Source organism: Triturus cristatus, chromosome 12 (genome assembly GCF_964204655.1).
Source record: "Triturus cristatus chromosome 12, aTriCri1.1, whole genome shotgun sequence".
NCBI lineage: Eukaryota > Metazoa > Chordata > Amphibia > Caudata > Salamandridae > Triturus > Triturus cristatus.
Window position 1 is genome coordinate 584,009,849 of NC_140595.1, and position 24,813 is coordinate 584,034,661.

The 24,813-nt window shown below is 45.1% G+C and overlaps 2 protein-coding genes across 8 annotated transcripts in view; one reads left to right on the plus strand and one right to left on the minus strand.

The window, feature by feature from the left end:
• ZNF821 (zinc finger protein 821) overlaps positions 1-11,397 on the minus strand; it is a 294,135-nt gene extending 282,738 nt beyond the window's left edge. For 3 of the 7 annotated variants that reach the window (XM_085639624.1, XM_085639630.1, XM_085639625.1), the window contains exon 1: positions 11,057-11,396. The gene's annotated coding sequence lies outside the window, so the exon portion shown is untranslated. Of the gene's footprint in view, positions 1-11,056 lie in introns of all 7 variants that reach the window. The other 4 variants (XM_085639627.1, XM_085639626.1, XM_085639629.1 and 1 more) reach the window with 3 other exon arrangements.
• Positions 11,398-11,447: 50 nt separating this feature from the next.
• Positions 11,448-24,813, plus strand: part of IST1 (IST1 factor associated with ESCRT-III) — a 177,059-nt gene continuing 163,693 nt past the window's right edge. Inside the window, exons 1-2 of the mRNA XM_085639632.1 lie at positions 11,448-11,855; positions 21,201-21,300. Of these exons, the coding sequence (XP_085495758.1) occupies positions 21,213-21,300 (88 nt within the window). The 5' untranslated portion in view covers positions 11,448-11,855; positions 21,201-21,212. The remainder of the gene's footprint in view (positions 11,856-21,200; positions 21,301-24,813) is intronic.

Here is a 24,813-nt window from a genome sequence, read left to right on the forward strand (position 1 = left end):
GCATATGCGATGCATGAAGGGTCAAGGCACTCGCAATTTGAGAATTCGCAATTAATTGCGAGCTCTCAAATTGCGATTGCATTTAAGGATTCGCAAATTGAGATTCCTTAAATGCAATGCATTAAAGTAAAATAATTAGCGATTTCGCTGATAGGGGGTGCAAATTACCATGAAGCTGAACTTCATGGTAATTTGCAAAAACTTTGAAAAATGCACGAAAGTGCATTTTTCAAAGTGGTAGGTTACACACACACACACATGTCCTTTGGACATGTGTGTGCGCAACATTTGTACACAGATCGATTTCAGGGGTGCAACAGGGTGTCGTTTTGACACCCTTGCACCCTTGAAATTGCATTCTCAATTTGCGATTCTCTAATTGAGAATCGCAAATTGAGAACGTCCTCCCATTCATTCCTATGGGCCTCTAGGCCCATAGGAATGAATGGGGAGGTATTCCTTAATTGCGACTCGCAATTTGCGACTAAGAAATATTTAGAAATCGCTATTTTGTAAGCGATTTCTACATGCATAGGCTTTTGCGATTCCTTATTAGCGAATCCTTATTTTTCGCTAATAATGAATCGCAAATGGCATTTTTGATGCATGTGCTAGAGTGAGCCTTATTTATGAGGAATTGGTGTAGGACAGCGCTGCAAGTCTTCTTGCGGCACTGCCCAATGCCAATGTGAAAGGGCAGGAATACACTTTAATTATGAAGTACGGTGCATTCCAGTTCTTTTCCCTTCCCAAATTGCTGCCTAGCACCAACGTAGGCAGAATTGTTTTTGTATGGTAAGATGCACCTTCCTTCACCAAAACAATCCTGAGGGGCGTTTTCCTATTTCTATGAGAGCTGCAGAATGCAGCACACATGGAAAGAGGAAAAAACGAGGAGAAATTAAAACATTTCTCCTCGTTACGCCTCCACTGGAGAGGCTTCAGTTTTTGGAGCTGCCCCAGATTTACGTGATTTTGTAAATATGGGGCAGCATCAAAATCCATGGGCTTTGCGTGGGAACCCCACTCAAAGCCCATGGAACACCTACTTGACGCAGAGTAAGGCAACACAGTGACTTGCGCTGCTATGTCTTACTGATTACTCCGTATCTATGAGGCAATGCAAAGCCATGCAGGGTGACTTTGCACTGCCTCAAGGTATGGTTGAGATGGTTGCGCCACCGGAGCATCAAAAAAAGTGATGCTCTGGCAATGCAAGCTTCTCATAAGTAAACCCAAAATATTCTGTAAGTTTTTAGGTCTTTCACCTTCAGGTATCTACATATAAAATAATGGCCAGTGTAAATGAAAAATAAATATAATAAGTTATTGCTCAGTGGGAAATGGACTGTAGTACATTATGAAACCTCTATTAGTTAATGCACTGCAGCGGTCTGTGTGTAACCAGAGAACCACAGAATTAAATCTTGATTAGTGCAGTGGAGAATAGTGATATTTTAGTGCTACGAAGTCACAGCCTGTGACGGAAAGCACTGTGAATATGTAAGTACATTTTTTATACTTGCATTACACACAGGGTAAGATACAATGCTGCAAAACTTGTGAATAGTTTTACAATAAAATAGTGCTTTCAAAATTTAGGTTTTAATAATACCAGAGCGTATGTAATGCAGTTTTCCTTTTTTTACATAGCTGTGTAAATGTAGTTAAAATTTAAAGCAAGAACTTCCCAGCCCAGTAGTTAACTCTTCGCACTTCAACTAAAAAAAAACACCCATCTTTGTCTTCACAAAGAGCCAAAACTGCTCCCAAGCATCCTTTACACTTGCAGATTACCAGCGCATTTGCCTTTCATTCAGGAAAGTATCTGATAACGATCTCAATTAGCATCCCAGGAAGGCTGTCTGTTTACAGAGACAAGTGAAGCTGGAGAATGTGGGACCCCCTTCCTAGGACTCCACGACCCCCCTGGAGGTCGCGCCCCACAGTTTGAAGACCTCTGGTCTATACGCAGATGATGTTGCCGAAACGCTGGAGGACCCTCGGACCTCCCTCCCGGCCCTCCTGTCTGATTTAGAGCATTTTTCCCTAGTACAGGCTCTAAGATTAATATTCAAAACTCTTCCGCCCTCAACTTAACCCTTAAAGACCCCTTGCTGACAGAACTGCAACAAACTCACCCGTTCCAGTTGGCTAAAGAGGCAATCTCATATCTAGGAATACAGCTCACTGCGTCTATACAGAGCACCATCTCTCTGAATTACACCACATTGCTCAATCAGACGAGGTCTGCTCTGTGCCGCTGGAGGTCGCACACACTGTTCTGGTTGGGCGGGGCAGCAGCCGTAAAGATGACAATCTTACACAAAATACTGTTTCTCTTTCAGACTCTCCCATTGAAGCCACCAATGGGCACCCCGAGCTTATTGCAGAGAGAGGTAGAATGATTTATATGGGAGGACGAACGGCCCCAATTGCACAGGAACCTATGCCATAGAGGGGGAGGAGACCATTGGGGGAAGGGGGGAGTTGGGGATAGTTTAATGTTGGAACATAACTAAACCCCATACGACAGTAGGGTCACTAGAATGTAACAAATTACTGCGTTACTTTTATGTCAGAAACCAATAAAGAAATGATAAACTTAAAGATGAATGCTGAAGGAAACTCTGAGCTTAGAACAAGTCCTCATGGCTGCTCGCACTGAAGAGCGTGCTGATTGTCAAGCAACTGACATGGAGGACGGTGGCACCCACAGTGCATCAGTCATGAACATTAAGAGTAAGCTACGGTATACGGTTGAGGGACACGAGGTGATGTATCCACAGAAGAATAAAACATTTTACAGAAGTGGACTGTCATTTCCACACAAAGGCAAATGTCCTGCTAACCGTTTTAAGCCAACTTGCAAGGTGAAGAAAAAAGTAAGTGCGTCACAGCGAGAAGAGAAAATGCCAACCGAATGCTACCTCGGCGACGTTCGAAGTGCTCCAACAAGGTCAAGCGGTCACACCAACTGAGGCAAATCAACACCAAATGAAGTTGATTGTCATTTAAATCATAGACAAAGAGTTCCTCTATATCAGTCTCTAGTGAAGGTGACTGACAAATGTGCAATGTTGATGTTTACTTCAGAAAGGCATGCACATTTGGGACTAGTTAAATGAGAGTAAAAATTCAAAGTGAAGAAAAAAAAGACACAAACGGAACCACAAACATTCAAATATTGTCCACAGATCACTCTAAAGATAAATCGGTGTTCGATACCATTTATAATTTGACAGTGGTGCTTTGGTAAATATCATGCCTGAGGAGAAGTATCAAGAGTTATCTCTGTTACCTCAAATTACGATGTCAAAGACTAAAGTATACACATGGGCTGACTCAACACCCTTAAAGAGTCAAGATTCATATTTAGCAATGCTGAAACATAAGCAAACTGTGGTACAAGCACCTATTCATGTACTTCAAGGAACAGCCTCAAGTGCCCATATGCTGAGTTTTAACACTGCTACTTATATGGGACTGATATCAGTGAACTACAATGAACGTCCATTGTGAAATTGTAAGTCAATTTCTTTCATTATTCTACAGGTTAGAAAAACTCAAAACACTGAACCATTCAATTTCATTCCGGGCAAGCGTCTGCTTCCAGCCTTACAGGGGGACCTTTCACTTCCGGTGCCCCACACATTTCCTTCCGGATAAGTGTCTGGTTCCAACCCTACCGGGTGACCTTTCACTTCTGTTTCCATCACACATTTCCTTCTAGGTAAGCGTCTGCTTCCAACCCACCCGGGTGACTTCTCACTTACAGTGTAACCAAACCTTTTCTTTTACGGGAAAGTGGCTGCTTCCAGCCTGCTGGGTGACCATTCACTTCCGGTGTACTATTCAATTCATCCAGGGCAAGTGTGCTTTCATCCGCTGAATAAATTGGTATCCGGGGTGAACGTCCCCACCCATCCTTGCAAAGGTGACCTAGTCACCTGTACCCAAACTTGTTTCAGGTCACAGTCTCTGCCCTTCATTGTTTACTTCCAGTTCCACCCAAAAAAGGCCATTGCAATAGCCTGCCTGTACGCTCAGGGTCCTGACTGTCACCTGTTTGTGGACTGTGAATGGTCACCCAGCGGGCTGGAAGCAAAAGCTTGTCCAGACAAGAAAAGGTTTGGTTATGCCGGAAGTGAGAGGTTCCCTAGTTGGATTGGAAGCAGACACTTACGCGGAAGGAAATGTGTGGGGCACTGGAAGTGAAAGGTCACCTGGTCGGGCTGGAAGCAGACACTTGCCTGGAATTAAATGTGCTGTTGCACTGGAAGTAAAAGGTCACCCGGTCGGGCTGGAAGCAGACGCTTGCCCTGAATAAAAGTGAATGGTTGCGTCCTAATGTGATATGTCACTCGGGCAGACTGGCTGCCACTTAATGTAGGGCACTGTGTTTTTTTTAAATCAAATTTTATTGGGTAGTCACGAATCATGAAAATATAAACATTTACATGAATACATGCGTATGTATAGATGTTCTCTTAATAGATAAATATTACAGTACTATGTGACAGGTACCTGTGCTCGGTTGATACTGCTACAATAATTGTACTGGTTGTGAGGCTAGAAACACATTTCAACAATCTATCCATTATCTACTTCAACTACTCCCCCTATGCCAAGAGGCAACTCTCTCCCTTCCCTTCCCTCCCCCCTGCGAATGTAGGGCACTGTGTTGGCAGCTTTGGCAAGAAGGACACAGGCTCGCCTAATAAAGTTAGATGGTGTTAGAAGGATCGCTTGTAAGTTAAACATCCCTATTAAACTGCGGCCTCAATTATTCCATAAACGTGAATGGTGTATGGTCTGAGGTTCTGGGAACCTAGTGAGGGGTGCCGCCGCTAAGCAAACGAGGCATTCAATACAAGACAGACACAGTAGCAGAGTGTCTCGATCAGAACGGCGATAAGTGCACGGTCAGCCACCACTTCTGTCGCTCTTGCAGAGGCAGGGCTGAGGTGCGCCGTACCTTGTTCGCTTCTCATTGAGGGGCGGGGCTAAAGTGCAGCTGTCAGAGCGGGCCAATAGCGCAGATTTCCAAAAGTAAGCACTACCAAATATTTAGTGGGATACGAAATATCGAATAAAGCAGGTCCAATAAAAGCCTAGGTTATATACTTGATCGGTGTCGCGCAGTGGCGTCACTAGGGTTGGTGTCACCCGGTGCGGGTAACTCATGGTGTCACCCCCTCACGACTTACCGCATGGACCTCCTCCGCTCCGAGTCCGCCAGTGGACACAGTTGGCAAATAACGGGACCATACAGAATCCTTAGTAACGTTTGTAAATGTAGATCCTATATTTACAAAATGTGCCTGTTAACAACAGTATGATAATGACTCATTAATCAGGTTGTCCAGTGGGCTACCTGCTAGTCAACAGTATATTGGAATTTATAATATCATAGGTATGGTACTTTGTACTGGTGTGGTGTTCCCACTATCCAGCAACACGATACATCAGTGGTCGAAGTGGGGGGGAAAAAGTAGGGGAACTGTGGGCAGAGAATCAGAGGGTGGGAATAACCCAAGGATTGGATCAGTGGGCAGAGCCAGAGGCGTGGCCAGAATGCGCAAACATCCCAATTTTTTGTATTTGTTTGGTTTCACTGCCCAGTTTTATCAACCAATGGATACACATGATTATTTAAGGTTATAAGGAGTTATTGACAGTAAAATGTATTCACAAAGTGGGATATGCTTCTAATCACAGAATGTCCCCAAATACGATAAAATGTGGAAGCACAAGCCATTTGTCTCCGAGCCACGGAGTTTCTGTCATCAGCACTTCTCCCTTTTCCAAAACAGCAGTTCAAACATGAATGGCTAAAAATCCTAGTTTGCAAATGTTTTCTAAATAATAATGATTCTGCCATATTTGCCTCATAATGCATGATCTGCAACATGATCTGACCATTTAAACTAATAAATTGTTTGTAGCTCAAACGTATCAAAAGTTAATAACAAATTTGACTTGTGTTGCTGCGGAGTAGATGACAGTTAATAGCTCACTGTTCTATGTTAGGATTTTAACTTATAAACTGCAAGTAACAAAAGGATATCTCTGACAAAAGCAGTAGCCCACTGGCCTATTTACATTATGTGCACTTTGTGATCTGCATGGTACATGTTCTTTGCAGCAGGTACATTAACCCTCTGAGATACCTTTCCATGAGCCAAATCTTCCATTAGACAAAATTCCGATCTCTCTCTAGGAAGAACATTAATCACCAGAGTCATCATGACATTTTTATTGTTCCTGAAAATTGCTGGAGGCAGCAAGCGCTTTTAAAACCATAATATACTTGCAAAAATGATGCCTCCACCTAAAGTCAGCACCTGGTGCGGTCACACCGGTTGCTCCACCCTAGAGCTGGCCCTTCTCAAGGGTCCTGTAATCTCAGTGATAGGGTCACTGTTGTTCTAGGGTGTGCTGCTTCATAGGCCTACCTGCAAGACTGGAGGTGAAGTTCAGTATGAATAGTGGTGGACAAGCCTTGAAGATTAACCTACACTTGTCATGCTAGGGTCCACCTGCTGGTGCTACGACACTGGGGCTTCTAATGTTTTGCGAAGCCTTCTAAGATCTAGCATGAGCTAGTGCTCTCTCAGGAGAGTGGTCTGGTTATTAAGGCTGAACCTGGTTCCTCGGTTCCAAATTCAGCAGCTCTGGCCATTGTGCCACATCCTCTCCCCCACTGAACACCATACTGCCCCACTGAGGAAAAACTCAGACTGCCTTCAACTACAACCCAATTGTTGCCAGCTATAAACACCCGGATGCGGCTCAATTTAAATTACGCACTGGGCAAGAGCAATGTGTGGCCTACAAGAAAAAAGTGACAGCATCCTGGAAAAAGCAAACAATCATAGGGAATGCAAAATTTTGCAAACCATGTGAAATGCAAGCAGGAACATCATGGTTACCTTAACGCTTTTACACTCACTGTTCAGAAATCAGTGAGTGCTTTTGCCTGAAAAGTTAAGGACATGACAACAGGGCCCTGAATGCACCCATTTCAATGGCCATTGCTTATATCCTTACAAAACGTAAGCAGTATGGTAAAAAAAAGACAACATCACTAGATGCAGAGCAGCAGTACAAATTTTGTTTTTCAATCCTCACATTGCAGTACCTCCAGGATTGGTGCACTAGTTCCAAGCCCAGGGAAAACAAAGCCAAAAGACAACAAAAATAGCGCTTCATTGGCAAACTCTGTAAGAGTGGCGCTAATGTGTTTGGGTGTGAATAAAATCAATCTGGCCTGTTTGCTACCACTCTGTCTTACTTTATTTAGTTATTTCTTTTTCATATTTTTAAACGTTTATTACCGACGCTGCACTTTGGAATTAAATGTCAGAAAAGTGCTTCATTGATTTACCAGCAAAAGTGATTTTCTTTTTTGGATCCATTTCACAGGGAAGCAAATAATGGAAAAGGAGAGGAAAGAGAGTGAGAACCCCGTCTTGCAGACACTATTTCCAGTAAGAGAAGAACTGCCAGGCTAGCAGGCGAGAGGCCTCAGCATGTACACAAAGCTGCTGTGCCTGAAAGTCGTCTTCGCAGGCCTCCCAACAGCTCAAAAGATGGGCCCACAACTCGGTGATCAGTGATCAGAGGCAGGCAACCTCGCTCCGCACTGCCTCCGCCCTGCACCCTGCTCAAGATGTCACTCACTCACAACTCGCACAGCACAGGCAGCATAACCGCTTGACCACTCACAATCATATCAATTGATGCGTGAGAGACTCACCTGCTGAGTTGGTGGCAGACGGGGGGGGCTACTTTGGCGGGCGGCCCAGATACTGGTGGTTAAGACAGTGCCTGACATGAAGTTAACCACTCATTCATGTTGGGGAGGAGCCGCTCTCATAGACTGTTACGCATCGACTGCAATTTTGACCAAACTCACGTGGGCAGTGTCTCATTGCTCTGAAGTGTAGAGGCAGTTAGTATCATATTGTCGGGATCATTTTAATTAGAGGTTCCCCATGCTGTGTAGGCGCAGTTCTGCCGATGGACTTACTTTTTGGGTCTGTTTTCAGGTTGAGGGACTTTCAGTTGAGTGAGTGATTGCATGCATTCACCTAGTGTTCCTTGCAGAGGGCGGCGTCTCGAGGCGCTGGAGAATATTATCTGGTTCTGGGAACTCACATTTGGAACCTGTGCTGGGTTTGGGTGACGCATTTGCAGAGCTTTAAGTGGGATTAAAAAACGCAAAGGGGCGTGGCCGATGCAATTAAGGGCTTGACTTAAAACCACCTAAACTAGACATAGTGTGCCCTCCGACTGCCGTGTTGCTGTTTCTGTCATTACATGCAGACATATAATACACCAAGTAACATTATACAGACAACAAGCCAGAACTATTGACTTTGCCAATGGTCGTTAGTTGTATACATTTGTGAAATAATGTAACGAGTCTCTTTGAAGTTACCCCAAAGGTAGTGAAGGGTGGTACAGCTCAGGCGGGCAACTAGAGCCAAATTTCGGAGGGGGGCTGAAAAATATTTCGGGGGGGGGGGGGGGGGGGCTAAGTCTTCCAGCCATAGGCAGAGTGGCTGTAAGAAGGGGTGAAAACACAACAAAAGCCTCATTAACGAGTAAATGGTCTTTTAACCCCTTCCATGCTGCGCAGATTCCGCCGCTGTGCTGACGGAATCTTGCGCGGGCGTGGTCATGACGGAACGGTTCCGTCATGAGCACAGCTCAACCGTGGCTCATGACGGAACCGTTCCGTCATGAGCACCGAAGGGGTTAAAGACCTGTGAAGTACTCGGGCGCCAGCCCGCGAGGCTGTCTCAGCCGGGCTGACACACATGACAGGGAGCGGCTGAAGCCCGGTGAGCCCAATGGGTGTTGCGCGCCTGGGAGGAGTTCATGTTAAAACCGTTACCGCTCAATAAACTCATATACACTGGTGAATTACGGTTAACTTCTCAAGCATGTCAAATACATACATTTTTAGGTCTCGCCTAGCTATTGCGTTTACGCAATCGCTATGCGAGACTCTAGTAAGAGGGGCATTTCAAAGTGCTCCCAAAAGTGGATTGCATGGCGAGCACGCGCACAATCACGTGCATCGTGCCGCCATGCAATCTGTTTGGGGAAGCGCTTTAGCCCACTGGCGCGTTCACGTGTAGCCACAGCCTCGGCATCATACTTGAAAGGGTCCGCTCCCCCGCCTGGAATGCCCTCCCCCGCCCCAGCATGCCGAGAGATTGTTTCCTCATGGCGCCTCTCACAACTGTCCCTCCCCCACCACAGGGCTAGTCTCACGGACACATTGCCATCCATCGATTTCACTTTCATGCCTGTGTTCTCTTTGCCTTTCAGCACACAGCCCTCCCTCCCCACTCCGTGTTTTCTTGCAGCTTTGCCCAGATCGGAGACTCAAACAACCAACCAAAATAATACGTTTGCCCTGCACGCTTTCTGCGCTTACAAAGTTAACATATGCCGCGCTCAATCCCTTTTCATCCTTCTAAGGTTGATAACATTAGCTCCATTAATTCTGCGTCTAAGGATTTAAATAACCATATGTTTTCTTGCAACTTTAGGCACTTCACACACACAGCCCCACTGCTCACACACACAGGCATCAAGGCAGCAACAGAATGCTCTGAGCCCCACCAGTGTTTGCCACACACACATGCCTCTCGCATCTCGTGTTTTCTTTCAGCTTTGGCCCGTGTTCTCTTTGCCTTTCAGCACTCAGCTTCCCCGTAACCACCATTTAACTAACATCCTGCCACACTCATTCAATTTTCATCCTCGCTTTCACTTTCATGCCCGTGTTCTCTTTGCCTTTCAGCACACAGCTTCTCCATAGCCATCGTTTAACGACCATCCTGCCACACTCATTCCATTTTCATCCTTGCTTTCACTTTCATGCCCGTGTTCTCTTTGCCTTTCAACACACAGCTTATCCGTAGCCACCATTTAACGACCATCCTGCCGTAAACGCCATTTAACTACCATCCTTTTAGTTAAAATAAAAGAATTGCCTCTAAGGGTTTAAGGAACCATAGAAATACAAGGCAAGGCAACATACACTCCGAATGCCAAAAATCAATCAGTGCCACAGTTACACACCACATAATTACACAGCGCTCAATGCCACATACACTTCAAATACCACTCAGCGCCACATAATTACACACCACATAATTACACTACACTCAATGCCACATGCACTCCAAATAACACTCAGTGCCAATTAATTACAATGCAAGATACACTCAAAATAACACTCAATGCCACACAATTACACGCCACTAAAATCAACATACACTCCACACAAAACCACTCTGTGCCACATAATTATATTCTACATAATTACACTATCTATCTATCGCCCTTACTCTCTATCAATCTATCTTATCTATCGGACTATTGCACTCCCATCTATCTATCGCATCACCACAGCATCACTTAGCACCACCACAGCATCACTCAAGGGCACCACTACATCACTATGCGCTACCACAGCATCAATTAACGCCACAGCATCACTCGACACCACCACAACATCACTCACCGCCACCACAGTATCAATCTGTACAACCATTCAACAACAACTGGCTCCAATATGTTCTCTCAATATTTAGGCTTTATTACAAATGGCACAAAAAAATGATAATATTTAACTTCTGTTCTTGGATTTTAGACGCAATTAAATACACTAAACATAATCTTCACAAGAGTTATTAACAAAAGTTTAAACGAGTGCCATTATAATTTACATTAATTTATATTTAAGTATTAATTATTTGCAAAAATTAAAAGCCAGTTATTTGTAATATCAATACATCTAAGTCACGTAAATACAACACATATTGCATTACAAATGCTATAGGTGTCACATTTGCAACAGTTAAAACTATTGACATTGTACATGAGAAAGCTAGTAATTTCAATATTTTCAATACCAACACATCAATAAAAAATTAGTCAATTTACAATACAAAAAGCTCAAACTTTCCTAATGCGAGACCAATTGCATTGCAAATGCGTGTTAATATCAAGAGGCTACATCATATTTTACCTGACTCGGCTCTGGCTTGGCTCTCCCTGATAGTTTGGTAGCTCGCCCACCTCTAGTTAACAGAGCCAGCGGCTACGTGCACTGGGCACCTTTACTAAGAGAAGGCCCCCATCTATATTCCTGCACGGCCGCAGAAGCGCGAGAGTAAGGACGGAGCTCGCTGCTTGCAGAAGGCAGCTCTTCCGAAGCACTTGGAGAACTGAACTTCCCCTGACCCGGAGTCTGCGGGGACGAGTGCCTCACTGCCCCACGGCGCTCATCCTCCATCCGGCAGCCAAGCACGGGATATCACGACCCCGGGAAAATAACGCCTGGCCTGCACTCGAACCTAGAGAGACGCGCAGACACGGAGGAGGAGGAGACAGTGCGCACTGCGCACAGGCACCTCCTCCTCCTGAAAGGTTAGGTTGCTCTACACACACCGGCACTGTTGGTGTCACCCCATGTGAGGGTGTCACCCGGTGCGCTCCGCACCCCCCTAGTGACCCCGCTGGTGTCGCGTGATACCAAACATCACACAACACCGGATTCCTCCCTTAATAGAGACATGAACACCGTTAACTCGTGACTTAAATGAAGTCTGCAGTATCCACGCACGAGTGTCAGAACGGGAGGGCGTAGCAGGAAGTAGCGTTATGGTGACGCGAGGGAGAGGCCGGGTGGCTCTTGTTGTCGAACGTCTATTAACCGACTCCGCCCGGCTTGGATCACAGAACCTGCTGCCTCGGGCCCGCAGACAAAGACGAGCGGAGAGGAGCCCTGCGGTCCGTCCACGGACTGAAGGCCGAACGCGCAGCAGGTGAATTACGTACCCTGGGCGAAGTCAGTGTGAAATACACCTTTGCTAGTAAGGGAGAAACTCCCGTGTCCTCGATGGGCCTAGCTTTGCATTTTCTCTTCCTGGTTGAACTGTAGACTGTTTAGGGTCACAGTCTGAATTAAAAATACGCCCGGTCCGGGTTTGAAGTATAGTATAAATAGGCTGTGCCCCGGAAGCCGATGCATCGCATGTTTTTAAAGCTGTTCTTTATCTGAAACAGCAGCACGTCACTCTTATCAGCCGCAGCTTATTCCTTATTAATGAATTATGACATACGCCGATCGCATTGTACCCCATGTTTGCTGTAACTATCATGTTACATTCGTATTTTGTTCAGCTGTTTTAGGTTACACTGTTTGTCCCCAGGGGCCAAATTCCCGATTGGCCAGTGCCTCGGAAATGCCATTAGGACTTGGGGCAGTACCCTGCCCAAGAACGACTGGCTTTCCTGGTGCACCGACCCTTCAGGATTCTCTATTTTCCTACAGGCCAGATGCATGAGTTTTTTGCACTTTTCCCTCTCTCTGCAGCCAATGTGTACATTTACCATGCAACGAATACTCTGATGTTTACAGTATTCATGACATAACTAATATTTAATTGCACTTTAAAATAAATCGTTTGGCTTTAAGTATTTTAGGTGGATGTGTGGCTTTTACCAAATTGTATGATTCTGGGCGAATCACGTTCTCTCCTTGTGAAACAATTTTTTAATATGTGTAATGTGAAAACAAGCCAATGTGCTTACTAGTATTATCTCAAGTCCCAGCCTGTTATCAATAACCAGTTTTCACATGCGGTATACCTTGCACCTCCTTTTCAGTACGCTCCTGCTACAGTGCAAACGTTCTCTACACACATTTTCTGCAAATTATTCAACCACACATTGGAGTTTGTCTCTGCCTAATATCAGATACTTAAAACGTGAAATAGCCTCAGTGTTCTCAGTCCAAATTAAGCAACATATTTTGAACTCTTTGTAAGATTTCTTAGTTAGCTAGCTCCACAGTTGCACGAGTAATCATCCTAGTGATTGTTGTGGGGTAACAAGATGTGCTGCGAAGTAATGGTTCTGATACTTAATAATAATGCAGTAAAGCTGTCCCAAGTCCGATACAGAGTCTCTATCATAAGTCGTGCCTTCTTTTTACCTCAAAAAGTTTGTACCCCGAAGATGACACTGTTGAGTTTTCACTGATTCATAGGTTCACAGACTCCCAGAAAGGCAGTCGACCACAAACTCGCTCACCACTGAATCATTCCTCAGTTGCTTTTGCTCCAACAGAACAGATTTGACCCGCTGTGCTCATCGTATATTAATTACTGTGACATTTATTGTGGTCGTACAGTAAAGACTGTTACCAATGTATGTATGAAATATTATCACTTTAGAGCATTTTATTGGGCCTGGTCTGACGAAAAGCTGCAGATCTTGTATATTTTCACCACATGCTTTTGGTGAAGTGCAGGATATGTGATCCTGGGAGCGATTTCAGCATGGGTCGTCAGAAGGTTCTGCATATGGTTTTCATAATCTCTTTTGCAATGTTGATTTGCTGCCCAATAAGGTGGATAGGAACTGTCTCGATTAGTTGTTTTGTTTAAGTTGTTGATCTTCTTACTTGCTGTTGGTTTTGCAGTTTCCTAATTCGTACATTGTGACCAATTGCCACGTTGTGTCTGTTAGCTCACAGTTCTTAAATACCAGTGATTGAGCTAGTCTTTTCATTTTTTTGAGTTTGTCTAAGAAGAAGTACCTTTACCCTGGGGTAGACTCTGGCTCACTGGTTTCTTGTAGCAGCTGAGGGAGTCTTATTGAAGGCTAGTGTCCAGTTCTGCCTGTAAGCTGCAGAGATGATCCAGATTGCTGCATGTCAAAACACTGAGGTTAATAATATCAACCTGCACTTACATGGACTCCAGAATATCAACTGCCAACGTATTGACAAAGTAAACATCTGTAAGGAAATATTGCTTCTTTATTCCTTACTCTGTATTTGCTTTCCTTGACAGTACGGTGGTAGTCAATAATGTACAGTTGATTTAAGTTCAGGTCAATTAAAAAACTCTATATTATAGTAGAACACTGATTATGTAACCATAACTATTTTCTATAGACAATAGGACACTACCATGCACCCTAATGCGAAAGGAAAGCCTCTCTTAACTCAATAATGCTTGAAACGGAGTGCTAATGAGCTCCCACAAAATTGGGCCGTGGTATAGTGTGGGTTATGATGATGGATTCTCACAAGACAGTTGTGGAATGTCTCCTGCAGGCTCTCAATCATCTTCTGAAGTAGATGTCTTAAGTTTGGTTCTTATCAGCTATGGGTCACAGTTCTAATGAATACTGGGTGACTTGCTTCCTTGAGATGCTCTCCAAGCAAGGTTCATTCAGCTGGTTCTCGCTTCTTCTTGGCCGGGGCCCTGCTCCGGTCGATGCACTGGGTAGTGAATCTCCTCTTTTTCCAGAGAAGATCAATATATCCTGGATTACTCCAGAGTCCTAGGCTTGTCACATGTTTTTCAGTGATATTTATTTAATTGAAAAGTTTTATAAAGTGCGAACATGAGCAGCAGATCCTAACCAGAGATTCAGACAGATACAATCTACTGCTTTACGTGGCCTGTATTTAAGAGCAGGAACCAATAGATCAAGGAATTATTCTTTCACAGGGAGTCAGTGCAATTCTCCTGAGTGGTGACTTCCAGACTGTCCTTGGCAGAGCACAAAGCGTGCAGCTGTTGAAGTGGATCTCTGTGAGCACCAGATATGGCAATGTACTCTGCCTACTGTTTTCTGCCAGAGACCAGACTCTGTTGGGTTAGCCAAGAGCCTCACCCCGCTGTCCCTGTATTGACTGACTTCATCCTGCTTTCCTTTCTTGGCTCCTACAATCAAGTGACCATCAGTCTCTGAACAGGCCAGTCTCCGCGGTTACTTTGGGTATGAAGTAGATTTTTATGGACCCATGGATCAATGTGGTATTTATTCTGTGTAGTAGTCTTAGGATCTTCTTCCTAAGATGTTTCGGGGATCAAAATATGCGGCTGTTTATAGCTTTGTTCGGTACTATGTTAAGTTGCGATGTAATAATTCTTATTTTAGGAATACTGTCTTGTTCAACTCGTCCGACGTCTGTGGGAAAACGATTAAGGCATCATTAAAGTTTAACTCTTTACTGAAGGAGAACCAAGGAAATGGTCCAGTTTTGTGTGAACACACGATTTACCGGATTAAAACTTGTAAATACTGTTTGTGGAGTGCTATAGGGTCCGAGGAGTGACATCTTGGCACCTGTATTGGGAGGTATCTGCACAGAACGTCCACAGCCTAATGTGTCTCTTCTAGCCCCCCCCCCCCCCCCCCGAGTCTAGGCACAGCCGCCAGTCTCAGTGGTGATTTAATGTTCCCTGATTGCTTGAAAAAATGTAGTGTAGAAGATTTAGCAGGCCAGAATGTGCTTTGCAATATAAAACATCAAGATGTTCAGGGAAGAAGTCGACTGGTGGTGGCTCTACTCTAACCGTTCTGTATACTTGTGGTAACCTTGAATTGTTGCCGCAGCATGCAGCTTCTTCTCCTTCTTCTCCTTCTTCTCCTTCTTCTCCTTCTTCTTCTTCTCCTTCTTCTCCTTCTCCTCCTCCTCCTCCTCCTCCTCCTCCTCCTCCTTTTTTTCTTTTTCTTCCTCCTCCTCCTTTTTACCTCCTCCTCCTTTTTACCTCCTCCTCCTTTTTCTTTTTCTTCCTCCTCCTCCTCCTTTTTCTTTTTCTTCCTCCTCCTCCTCCTTTTTCTTTTTCTTCCTCCTCCTCCTCCTTTTTCTTTTTCTTCCTCCTCCTCCTCCTTTTTCTTTTTCTTTTTCTTCCTCCTCCTCCTTTTTCTTTTTCTTCCTCCTCCTCCTTTTTCTTTTTCTTCCTCCTCCTCCTCCTTTTTCTTTTTCTTCCTCCTCCTCCTCCTTTTTCTTTTTCTTCCTCCTCCTCCTTTTTCTTTTTCTTCCTCCTCCTCCTCCTCCTCCTTTTTCTTTTTCTTCCTCCTCCTCCTCCTCCTCCTCCTCCTTTTTTCTTTTTCTTCCTCCTCCTCCTTTTTCTTTTTCCTCCTCCTCCTCCTCCTCCTTTTTCTTTTTCCTCCTCCTCCTCCTCCTTTTTCTTTTTCTTTTTCTTCCTCCTTTTTTCTTTTTCCTCCTCCTCCTCCTTTTTTCTTTTTCTTCCTCCTCCTCCTCCTCCTCCTCCTCCTCCTCCTCCTCCTCCTTTTTCTTCCTTTTTCTCCTCTCTGTCACAGTCAGCACGGCAGTCCTCACCTCCCACCAAAAGTCTCCCACCCGCGGGCAGTCCCAGAGCATGTGTAGAAAATCCGCCCCCCCCAAGTACTCAGCAATTTTACTGGGAGTGAGGTAGGCCCTATGGAAGATATAAAATTGAATGAGTTGGAACCGTGCGTTCAGAGAACATTTCCACGGCCGCTCCACAATCGCCTCCCAAGCCTTTTCTGCAATGGGTTCCCCTAGATCCGCTTCCCATTTGAGACGCAGCTCCGTCAGCGGTTTGCGCATGTCACTAGTGATCCGACGATAAAGGCAGGTCACCGCTTTAAAAGTACCCGCCGCCATCACTACATATTGGCAAGCGAGAGACGTATCTGGTTCCACCAGCCCACTGCGCCAATGCTTCCTAATGGCTGCAGACAGAGCAGCATGCAAGAGAAAATCCACCCCCCGCGGGAGATAATGGCGCTCACAGAGGTCCTGAAAGTGAAGAAGACCACCGTCCTCATAGAGATCACCTATGGCCGTGACTCCCGCTTCCTCCCAGGCCAGCAGCTGGCTCCAGTCTCCCCCATGAGGCAAAACCTCGCACATCCACAGCGGGATCTTAGGAGCATAAGGGGTCCCCCCCCCATGTGCCCTTCTGACCAGTCGCGCCCAGCATTGTCGGATCGTCCCGAATTCCGGCGGCAGTATAGCACCTCTCAGTGGCGCCCATAGCAGCACGCAGGACAGGAGGTGCCAACTCGGGACCGACCCATCCTGTTCCTCCGGCCGCCTAATGTGACCCGCCACTCATTTCGTGAACCACTGAAGTTGCGCAGCAGGATAGTAAACCTCAAAGTCTGGCAACGCAAGCCCGCCTCTGCAGGGTAGCTAACTCCACCCTCCTTCGGCCAGTTCCCCAAAGAAAACCTGTAATCAAAGTGTGTGAAGAGTCTGCTCGGAATCCAGACGGGGAGGGTCCCAAAATAATAAAGAAACCGAGGCAAGATGATAATTTTCACCAAAGCAACCCTACCAGCCACCGACAACGGAAGGGTCCCCCAAAAATCGAAGCAGGACTTCGCTCCCCGCCCCACGTTACCCTCCAGCAGGTCAGCGGGATCATGATAAATTTGTGTCCCCAAATATGGTAAACACCGGGACTCCCACAAGACATCCCCCTATCCTTGACCGGTCCAGCTCACTCTGGCTGACAGGGAACAGACAGGACTTATTCCAATTCACCCTGAGGCCCGCCACCCTCCCCAAGGTCTCCAGCAAGACTCTCGCTCCTCGTAACGCATCCCCAGTATCTGGCAGAAACATAAGGAGATCATCTGCATACAGCGCTATGTGGTGTACTCTTCCCTCCACTACGAGCCCTGGGAAATACCGCCCTGACCTGGCGTGCGCTGCCATGGGTTCTATTGCCAGGGCAAACAATAAAGGGGATAGTGGGCAGCCCTGTCTTGTTCCCCGAGCGACTATGCAGGCGTCAGAAATCAGACCCCCCATCCGTACCCGTGCAGTGGAAGCACTGTAAAGCAGTGCCGTCCACTGTACGAAGTTTTCTCCCAATCCGAACTCTCGCAATACATTAAAAAGGTAGGGCCACTCCAGGCTATCGAAAGCTTTTTCGATATCAACCGCAAAAATACAAGCTTCTTCCTTGTCATAGGAGTTGGACCCCAAAATGCGCAGGAGTCTGCGGACATTCATCGCAGTATTGCGGGAGGGAATAAACCCAGCTTGGTCCGCATGGACCAATGCCGTCATATGAGGCATCAAACGACTGGCCATGATGCTGCTTAAGATCTTGTAATTGAGATTGAGCATCGCTAAGGGCCTATAGGATGAACGATCCCAGGCAGGCTTGCCCGGCTTGAGGAGGGGGACTATGAGAGCCTCTCCCGTGGAAGTAGGGAGGACACCTTCCCGACGCACCGTGTTATAGAGCGCCACCAAATGGGGAGCAAGAGCATCCATGTAAGCTGCATAAAATTCAACGGGGAGCCCGTCTGTCCCTGGCGTTTTGTTCCTGGCCATGCGCTTTATAGCACTGCATACCTCTCCCACTTCAATATCGCGGCCCAGCACCTCGGCGGCGGCAGCCTCCAGTCGTGGCAACTCCGCCTTCGGCAAGCCTTTGCCAGGGACCCCATGGGTCCCTGGCAAAGGCTGAAGATGAGCCAAGCTTAAGAACCTCAAAGAGAGCCACCATCCTGGCCTGTGGCTGGCCCAGCCTTTAAGTACATGTAGGTAAGAATAGTTTTTTTATTCTTTACTTTTTGCCTGATTGTTTATATAATGCACACGAATAGTGCAAACAGCAAGACTATAAGGCCACCAGAGTTAGTGTTTCCTAAATAGAAGATATGAGGAAAAGGTGAATCTTTGTTTGAAGTTCAGGTCAACTGGACTTAAGTGCCAGAGCTTTTGGTTTAGCTCTCTTTTCATTCTTTATTTTCCTTTTGAACTTTTAATTTCCATTGGAAATGCTTGTAAAAAATACACCATTCTCAAGGCAGACTAGTTCGCTATGCAGATGCTAATCTGTAAATGTACAATCGAGTTATTTATGATTGTCACTTATGTTTACCTTTCCAAACCTTTATTGTGTCTTGCAGCAGCGGCACAAAATATTTCAAATGGCACAGACACCTAGTTAGAAATTTAGAGCATGCATTGGTTGTGCAGAGGACAGGCTGTAAACCCAGGGCACGGCATGGGTGGGGCTGTAGTGACTGGAAGGTAGCAACAAGATGTTAGTTACATCGGAAGCTGGAATAAGGCAGCCGCCTCATGTGAGCAGGTAAGGGTGGGGCTAAAATGAGGTACAAACCTACGTCTCACCTAAGCAAGTGACAGGTTTGTGGAATGAGGAAGCTGTGGGCAAGCAATCTACTTTTGCTTTATACGACTGTACAGTCAGCATAAGGCGAGTCCCGACTATCATTCTTTACAAAATGCAAATCACTCCAGTTTCTCTGTCTTTAACAATGTTTTGCAGTCTTATTTTGGGGCTTTTTATTATGTGTATATTTTTATATTGCAGAGAGGTATTGATTGGAAGGTCGGCGGGAAATGAGATAAGGAAACCTGTATGGGGTTCATGGGTCTAGGATTGTATAAAGATACGTTTTGGGGACAGGGACACTAGTGGCAGTATGCCTAACTGGGCAGTAGTGTTCTGTGGTGGAGAGGGAAGATTTTCACTACCCGGTGAATTTTATTAAAGATATGTAGTAAAGCACCTACTTTATTTCAACTTGCAGCAGCGGCACAAAAAAATTCAAATGGCACATAGACAACTACTTGGACATCTAGAGCATGCATTGCTTGTGCAGAGTACAGGCTTTCTTTGCTGAATGATGAGCATTAAATGGAGGGGAGATTGATGACAATTGTTTAGTGGGTCATACACTTCCAGAGATTGCATATAGTACATTGGTTCAAAACTTGAGATCGCTCGATGGGCACTGGCATTCAGAGATGGCTTGCCACAAAGTGCGCTAGTGTAAGTAATCGATCACTTGCTCTAAAACATGAAGGTTTTGTACAGTCCCAAAACACATCTCCTCTTTAATGATAATGGGACTAATGATTCCTATCACATTTTTGACCCTAATCCCACATAAACAGCACAACCAACTCTCCGCAGGGCTGTTAGGAACCCAAAGCCAGCCAGTTTTGAAATTTCTGCAATTCTGTGCAGATGTGTGGTGTGAATAGAACTTTCTTTTTTCTCAGAAGGATTTAAAAACCTATAATTTGAACACTAGACAGGTATTCCTTTCGATCAACCTGGTTGTTCTGTGACATGACCTACATTCAGCCATTTCACCGTTCCTTTCATTGTTACTCACTTGATGTACCTTCCAAAGAGCTATAAGGTAGCTGAAAAACCTCGTATAGCCTATATCAGAGAATTAAATACAGGGAACTTAAGAGTGTACAAAATAAATATGAGGTAAGCTATTTCAAAGGTGTAGCTTAAAGAGGTGTGCTACTAATTGGCTTTACGGGTGTTGAAAATTGCAAGCAGGGCAGATGTTTTTGGGTTCTGGTCTTGCCAGATGTATTTAGGTCAGAGCAGAGGCACAAGGATGTTTAGTAGGTCAGGTTTACATTTTTCCTAAAGGGGTAGAGTAGGGTGGTCTATTATTGTCATTGTGTTTTATTTGTCTGTGAGTTTTTTCCGCTGAGTATTTAGACAAATTGGAATTAACACGAAAAAACACCAAGATTGTAATTACCAGCTAGATATCCGCATATTGTTACATAGAAGGTAATAGTTCTGTCTTAAAATCAGTTTCTGACACACTGACCCTATTCCATTGTACAGTGACCAGAATGTTTTCTGCCACAGGGAATATAATATCCCGACAAAGGTATGTGTATTTTTGGCCAAGTGATGTGACTTATCTGGCATAGGAGAGTGTGCAATTTTTTTTTTAAATATGTTTATTAATTTTCAAAAAGTGGAGAGTGTGTTTAATCTCATGATACGATAGGCTTGTTTCTGCCACAGTAGCTCTGCTTTGTTTTTTGCACTGTGGCAGTCGTGATCTATGGCACAGTAGTCTGTGTATTCACTGTCTATAATTCTGGGTCTTCTCAGTGGCATAATGATGGGCTGCTCCTGAGTATATTGATCGGCATTTTGTGGCACAGCAGTTGGTTTATCTCATTGCACAGTGATGGGAGAGTTCTCTTGCAAGTTTGAGAGGCGTATTCTCTGGTACTTTTTGTGAAAACTTAAACTTCTGAGGAACCTTGTGTGGAAAAAAAAAAAACCTGTGTCTATGATCAACAGAACATATACACCTAATGTCTACATAGCCTGTCTTTTGGCTTTAGTTGTAGCAGTAATGCAATAGTGAGTTGAAGTATTGATTACTTAATTGCACATTTAGAGGACCATCAAGTGCTTACTGTTTTTTAAGTCTGGTGGACATTCTGCCCTTCTTTTTAGTCTTGTAAACCGATGCGTAATGCCTCATGCTTTTAAAGGATCCATTAGTCATTTATAATGTATTGTGCACTAATTCTTCTATTTTATGTCTCGTTTTAGGAGGCTTACACAATGCTCGGCTCAGGATTTAAGGCTGAGCGCCTTCGCGTCAACCTGCGCCTTGTAATCAACCGCCTGAAGCTGCTTGAGAAGAAAAAAAGTAAGTATGGGAAGAGAGTATGAAGTGATAATGGGTACCAAGTGCCGACTGATATGGGACATGCATTGTATGAGAATCTGTGGTTGGGTTTGGAAAAACCTAAATTTAACAAACAAATATCAATCGGTATAAAAGGAGGCAATCTGCTTCTGACTTGAAAAGCTATGTTGAAAGTGAAATGAAAAGGACCAAGGAAAATCTGTCTGCTGAGGCTCAGGCCTCAACAATGTCCGCCTTCCCCACTAACTTGTGGTTGTCAACATTGCCTTTTTAAAGAGTAGTCTCGGTTCTTTTTCAGCACTGTGTGTCATTATTGAGAGAGATGTTAGTGTTGTCCAACTGTACACAGACTACATAAAGTCTATACTTTCAGATTTCTTGGTGGGGGGGTGAAGGATGTTTTTTATGTTGTGTCCCAATTATCATTTTTTCTATGTAATGCGATGTGTCCCCCCTCCATGTGCCAGTGGACGTAAAGACTACCTCTGCAGATAAGTGTTGATGCAATTTTCCATGCCTATATTTATTTTTCGGTGGGTGTCGCACGAGAACTTCAGACATAACTACTGAGTTTGGCCATTCATCCTGTGGCAATAGCTGTCCTCGTACTCCTATTTGCTTAATTTTCTGGGCAAAAATAGTAAACGTACACACAGACAATACCTTGTAGGTCTTCTCAATAACTTGGGAAAGTCTCTTAATATGCACTGGCTATTTACCCTCAACTGCAGTTCACAAGCGAGTCTTTTAATGGTAGATCTTCACAGACACTTAAATAAAATACCATTATGCAACTCTTTGTGGACAAAGACAGACCCGGGGGGGCCGGGATGCTTTACTTTTTGTGTTAATCCTTATTTTTACTATGTTAAGTTTCCTACGGATAATCAAAGACTTGATATTAATTAAAAGTGTTATACTGACTTTACTGACTTTATTGTATGTGATTACAGTGTTGTACTGTGTCTGAATCTCAACCTGCTATCTCCTTTTGGAGTAAGTATAGACTGCATGACCCAGCAACCATTTAGAGAGTTAAGCATACAAAGGAAGTAGTTGAAGTATGATAGTGCAGATGCCATGAACACCAGTCATGAACAGAACAGTCCATCAGTGTTATTTGGGAACCAACTACTGTCCCCAAGAAATGAGGCTGAGTTAAAAAGTATAATAGAGTGCTGAAGTAACTGTCCTCATTAATGGGCCGAGGCCCCTACACTTATTGTGATTGCTCCCTTGATGTCTTAGGTGAGCATTCAAGGGAGTATTGAAACTGAGGTCGTCCAGTGAGACTTTATACTGATGTTAAGAACCGAGATCCTGGATGATTTTTCAGAAGACTTTAATTTTTAAGGTTGTTACATTTGTGTCTTGTCATGGAGAAATGCCAATCACCCTGTCAATGGCTACTTGTTATTCTTTGATGAAATTGTCCATCTCCTTTTTAGGCTTGAAGAGGTTCGGAAATGGAGAACTTGATAGCTGACTACGGGTTCCTCTTAGCCAGTGTAGCAATTTATCATCAAGAAGCAACTACCTACGCAACCATTACTGACTTTGAGCACATTACTCTATGAAAGATGACCAAGGTCCTATTCCGAAACCAAGATGATTTGGGCCAACTAACACTTTGCCACTATTTTTTAGGTCGAGGACTACCGGTCTGCCGAAGGCAGAACCGGAAGTCGGAAGATTTAATGTTTTCTAGAGTGGCTATTTAGCCCGCCTCTCTTTTTGCTTCTCCTCCATTGGCTGGCTTCCTAAACGGAGGCCAGCCATTGGAGGAGAGAGCCGTCCCTCCAAATAGGCTCCGTCTTTTTCAGATTCGGGGGCGTGTTCCTTGCTGTTCTTTCCACTTTTTAGCCACGCCCTTTTAGAACAGCAGGAACACGCCCCCGAATCCGAAAAAGTTTCGAAGCTTCGATCCGCCATTTTTTTACTGTCCTCTGCCTGTGAGGATCTATCCGTTCGGCGCCGTGTTGTTATGCTGGTGTCGGTCTCTGAGTGTATCTGACTGTACAAGCTTGACTTTCTGTTAGTCTCCGTGTACGTGCGCACGTGCATCTGTGCACGCCCGTCTTTCCGCCAGTGCTTCGGTGTGAGAACGTGGGAGCCCCGCAGGACCGAGCCTCCGTCCCCATTGCCACTGCAGCTGCTGTTATGACTTGGTCCAGGGTCTTGGCTCGCAGACGCCTCTTCCCCTCACAAAAGGAAGGAAGCTAATGAGTTGTGCGCCGAGCAGTGAGCGCCGAAGAATGGAAAGGCCTGGGGCACGTTTCCGTACAGCTAAAGTTACAGAAAGCTGTTCTGCGGAGCAGCGAGTCCAGGCCCGGGACACTCACATACTCGGGTCTATACTTGCAAGCCATGGGGTGTCTCTACTCCGTTCCTCCAGAGGAGCCGGCGGCGGGCAGGTCAGTCGAAAGTTTACACTCGAGTAAAGTGCTGGGACTCGTAGGCGCACTTTGGGAGTACTCTGCTGCTCCGCACTCGAGTTCTCAGCGGCGTGGGAGGGGGTGAAACTTCTCGTCTCATTTACTTGCCAGCCACGCACCATCTTAGCTTAGCCTTGGCTCTTATCCTCTGTTCCTAACTCTAGGCCCAGAGGGAGGGTGACTGGGCTGCATTCTTTGGGTTTTTAATGTTGCAGTGTGTTCTTTCTATCCTTCTTCTTGGTGCAAGGGGCGGCTTGCTTTTTCCTCTGTATGTGTGTCCGATCGGACTGCCAGAGTGCTGTTTGGGTTATTACCGGTTAAATCACTGTTTTCAAATGTGATCCAGACAAAAAATGATGGCGCCAATAAGCATAGATCGCACCTCCAATAGTCCAGCGGGAGGTCTACGTTTTGATCCCGTGTGAATTGCATGATGCCTAAAAATACACTGGGGCTAAACGGACACTGGTGCCGATTTTAAAACCATAACCCCCCCCCCCCCTCTATTTTTAGGTAGCAGGCTCCACTACTGGTTCATGCAGCCAGTGTGGTTCATTAAGAATTTTCTTTGGCAAAAGCGGCTCAGGAGAAAACAAACTTAGACTACAACTCCCATAGTTCGATTGGGCAGAGCGTGACCAAAGGTCGCGGGGCCCTTTAAATCACTTCTGCTGCAGGCGGAAGTCACCTCTAAGCTCTCTGGCGCAGGCTGGCGGCCCGGGAAGATTAACTGTGCGGCGGCCCAGGCCTGTCACCAAAGGTAAAACGAAATTAACACTGATGTTGTAGAGACGCTTCGGTTTTAGTCATGCACTTCTAAATTAGAGCTTTCAGCGTAATTTGAACTGCCGTGGTAGAGACGCTTTGGCTGCCTCTAACCAGAGCTATTTGAATCGTTTTTGCAGAGACACTTTGGTTGAGCCATTTTAGTCTCACTCTTCCAACCAAAGACATCAACGGAACTTGTACAGCTGGTGTAGACACTTCGATTAAGCTGTTTTAGCTACGCGCTTCTAAGCAAAGCACATAGGTTAAGTGGGAACGTTCTTTTAATTTCTTTCAGGTAAATGTGCAGCGA